The sequence below is a fragment of the Geospiza fortis genome, unplaced genomic scaffold (genome assembly GCF_000277835.1).
Source record: "Geospiza fortis unplaced genomic scaffold, GeoFor_1.0 scaffold2, whole genome shotgun sequence".
Lineage (NCBI taxonomy): Eukaryota > Metazoa > Chordata > Aves > Passeriformes > Thraupidae > Geospiza > Geospiza fortis.
In genome coordinates this window covers 3,224,044-3,227,967 of record NW_005054366.1, presented here as the reverse complement: position 1 = coordinate 3,227,967, position 3,924 = coordinate 3,224,044, and the positions used below count along the sequence as shown (strand labels likewise).

Below are 3,924 nucleotides of genomic sequence, written 5' to 3'. Positions count from 1 at the left end.
CGGGTGTGGCGGAGCCCCGGCAGTAGCGCCCGCCATGCGCCCCCGAGCCGCGCCATGGAGCACGACAGGGCCATCGAGGTCTACGGTGACTGCCGGGGGGCGCGGGGGCCGCGGGGGGAGCCCCGGGCGCGGTGCCGGTTTGCCCTTGGGCGGCTGAGGGGGAACGCGCGGGGTCCTGAGGGGCTCAGAGCGCTGAGGGGGCCCCGAGGGGCTGGGGCAGGGAGAAAGGGCCTGCTCGGCTCGTTGGGATCGCTTGTGGCTTCCAAAGAGTGCAACATCAGCAGGGCTGGAAGGGGTGCTCGTGAAAATCCCTTTTGTGACTCCCAGGGAAGATTCCTTATTGTGCCCCTTGTCTCAGATATAATCCGGACTATCCGGGACCCGGAGAAGCCAAACACTTTGGAAGAACTGGAAGTGGTGACGGAAAACTGCGTGGAAGTGCAGGAGATAGGGGAGGATGAATATCTGGTCATCATCAGGTTTACACCAACAGTACCTCATTGCTCCTTGGCCACTCTCATCGGTGAGATCCCTTACTTCGATCACAAACAAACAGCTCGGGGTCCTTTGAGGCTGTCTGCATGCCATCAGTCCCACTGCAGATTCAGTCTTGCCTGGCTGTGTTGGTTTGATGAGGAATTGCAGATTGAGAACCCAGCCACCAGCACAACCAAACCAAACTGAGCAAAAAAACCCCCAAATCCAGAGAAATGGGGACTCCCATCTGTTTGTGTCATGTGAGGGAATCTCTTCAAAGAGAACCTCTCAAAACTCTCATGGGAAGTGGTGCAGAATTCCTTCTTTGTGTTCTCCAAGTTACTTCAGTAATGTTATTCATTGAGTTTGTCAACTCTGAAACTTTTAAAAAGAAAAAAAAATGACAACTTTCTGCTTTTCCCCTTTCCCTCTGGGGCTTGTGCTGCTCAGAGTACAAAAGGACACTGTCAGTTACACTGGTTGTTAAACATGGATTCTCTGAAAATGCTCCTCAGACCTTCACTTTTACAGGAAAATCTCTTTTGTGTTCTCTTTTAACAGGCCTTTGTTTAAGAATAAAACTTCAGAGATGTTTGCCTTTTAGACACAAGGTAAAGTGCCTGGTTTGAAGCCTGTGTTAAATTCCACGAATGAATGGCAGCCTCCCTAAATTAAACACAGACCTTTAGAGACTTGACCCCAATAATGTAAAGAACACATTCATTACCTGAGGATTGCTGCAGCTGATTTTTGGGTTCTGCTCCACGCTCCCAGCTGGGCACTGCACAGGGAGCTCCTGGCAGCAGGGGTGACAGCCCTGTGTGTGTGGGGATGGGGTTTTCCCACCAGGAGGAAAATGTTCCACTGCTGTGCTGCCGCTAACACTGCTGATCTCTCCTCCAGCTGGAAATCTACATTTCTGAGGGCACACATTCCACGGAGGAGGACAGTGAGTAGAGCTGTGCATGCTGCTGCTTCAGCCTCTTGTGCCCTGTCCTGTGCTCCCCTGCCTCCCCAGAAACTAATCCCCTGTCAGGGCCTGCAAACCCAGTGGCATCAAGGTGTCCCCAGGGCTGTGGTGGCTCTGTGACCACCTGCTGGCTGCTGCTTTGGTTTTATAGCAAAACCCCCCAGTTCTGGCAGCTGTTTGTAACAAAAGTTGAGTAACTGACGTGAGGAGCTGCCTCAGCTGTTGGCCCCACTGTCCTGAGCTCCCCACACCAAATCTGGAGGTGTCCCAGGCAGGTTTGCAGGAAAGCTGGCAGGACCTGGGTGTTCTGCCCAGCCAGAGCCAGGCCCTGTCCCAGCAGTGCCCAGAGCGTTCAGTGCCTGCCAGAAATGGGATATTGTGCTTAAAGAGCTGCAAACTGAACCTGGGCCACTCACTTACCCTGAATTTCACTCGTGGTTTTGGGACACGCCACTGGAACACCTCACACCCTTTTCCTGAGCTGGAAAAGTGACAGGAATTATGATTTCCCATGGTTGCTTTGTGGTGACTGCGCCTGCATCTGCCTCATTGCCCATTTCCCAGCAATGCCCCTCGAAATGCCCTTCCCTGCTGAGCTCCCTGATCCCTGTGCTGGTGTTTTGCAGTCAACAAGCAGATCAATGACAAGGAGAGGGTGGCAGCAGCCATGGAGAACCCGAACCTGCGCGAGATCGTGGAGCAGTGCGTCACTGAGCCCGACTAGGGGGCCAGCCCCGGGCACAGCCCTGCTGCAAGCCGAGCAAATCAAATCATCAAGGCCTTGGGCTTTATACTTGAGTTGTTTTTATCTTCCATGTGGTTTTTTTTAAAGAGAAATTGTTTATAAGATAGATTTAAATTATGAGGAATCAGTCTCTAAAGGAAGCCCAGTGTATAGTGCTGGAAGTTTGTAATTTTTGGTGTCCAGAGGAATATTTTGTGATTCAAAGCAACACATCTGCATTGCCTTCTGAGAGACGTTGTGATACAAATTCAGTTTTGCAAGTTGAATTTCTACATTGTTTCAATCACTGCACTGTAAAAATAAAACAGATTCTTGTACTGAAATGTTGCTTTCTGGGTCCTGAATTTGTTTTGGTTTTTTCTTAAGGATCAAGTTTAGATTTCTGTTACAGAAATTAATTTCATTCAGCTTCTTCAGTGTTGATAAACATTAAAGCTGAAATTAATTCAGAAAAAGAATTTGGAGCTAAATCCTCGTGCTCTTTTCCCTGTTAATGTCACACACTTCTGATTCTGGAAGCTTTGCTTTACAACCACCCTGAGGGTGAAGTTTCCCTGTGGATGAGAACTCGATCCTGCTTTTCCTCCTGACTTCCCTGCAGTGTGGGAGGTGGCAGCACCCCCCAGCCCCTCCTGCTGGCTGTCCTGCTCCTGTCACTGCTCCTGTCACTGCTCCCTCCCTGCCCTCACCTGGAGCACCCCAACTTTTCCAGCTGCCCACCTTTCCCACTGGGGCCATTCCCCAGGGCTCCTGCCAGCAGCTCTGGATCTCAGCATGGATTTATGGATTTACCTTTCCCTGGGGATCAGGAGGTTCCCTCCTGCTTCTCCTCCCAGGGCAGGTGTCCAGGATCTGCTGCTGTGGCTCCTGAGGGATTCAGGGAGCTGCTGCTCCCTGGTTTGTGGCTGTTCCACAGTGAGAGATCCTTGGGGCGCAGAGCAAACATCTGTGGGGATTTCAGGGATTCTGCTCCTTTTTAATAAACCCCATAAACCCCATAAAGCTTCTCTGAGGGCATGGAAGCATGGAATGGACTCAGCATTATAAACAGGGAATGTTCCCTTTGGCAAACCACGGAACCGCTCCATGGCACTGCAAGGCCCCTCCCATCAACTGCCAAATCAGCTGAAAAAATTAATTAAAGGGGCAGGAGAACAATCTCCTTTTTTCAACAGGTTCGTGCAGGTGTGGAAAAACGCATCTCAACTCCAGTTACTCAGCTTCAATTGAATTTCAGTTAAATTTCAAACTCCATTGTAGCCCCATGGACAGATGTGCCTCGTGTGCCAGCACAGGGGACGTGTCCTGTGTCCCACCCCCTGGCTGGGAAGGGGCCCAGGCAGGTCATTCCTGAAGGGATGGACCAAATGCTCCAGGAGCCTGAGCTGCCACTGTCTGCTGGCTTCTTTTCTGGAATTTGCTTTTTTTTTTGCCCTCCAGCAGGGGGGGTTGATATTTTCTTTTCAGAATGCAGATATCTCTGCCAGCACGGAGGTGCTGTGGGTCCTGGGGCCAGGAGATAGCAGCCCCTGTCCTGGGTGGGTTCCTGGGGGCTCTGTGTGCCCTGCACAGCTCGGTGCCACCACCCAAACTGCACCCCCAGCTCTGACAAAAGCTCGGAGGACAGCGAATGGGATGCTCTGGTGACAATAAGGTGACTCTCCTGGTTCCTGCAGTGCCCGGGGGTCCTCAGCCCTGAGAGCTTTGTGCTGGGGAACCAAAGGTTAAAAGT

At 51.6% G+C, this 3,924-nt stretch overlaps 1 protein-coding gene across 1 annotated transcript; it reads left to right on the top strand.

Annotated features, from left to right (window-relative positions):
- The first annotated feature begins 6 nt into the window (after nt 1-6).
- Nucleotides 7-2,515, top strand: CIAO2A (cytosolic iron-sulfur assembly component 2A). Its single transcript, XM_005424301.2, has 5 exons — nt 7-85; nt 359-523; nt 1,039-1,088; nt 1,381-1,426; nt 2,074-2,515. Exons 1-5 carry the CDS (start codon nt 55-57, stop codon nt 2,169-2,171), a joined length of 390 nt encoding a protein of 129 aa, XP_005424358.2. The 5' UTR covers nt 7-54; the 3' UTR covers nt 2,172-2,515.
- The last annotated feature ends 1,409 nt before the right edge of the window (nt 2,516-3,924 follow it).

Coding starts and splice junctions, on each gene's coding strand:
- CIAO2A (XM_005424301.2), top strand. CDS start 55: ATGGAGCACGACAGGGCCATCGAGGTCTACG. Junction 524..1,038: donor CTCCTTGGCCACTCTCATCG/GTGAGATCCCTT, acceptor CTCTTTTAACAG/GCCTTTGTTTAAGAATAAAA. Junction 1,427..2,073: donor ACATTCCACGGAGGAGGACA/GTGAGTAGAGCT, acceptor GGTGTTTTGCAG/TCAACAAGCAGATCAATGAC.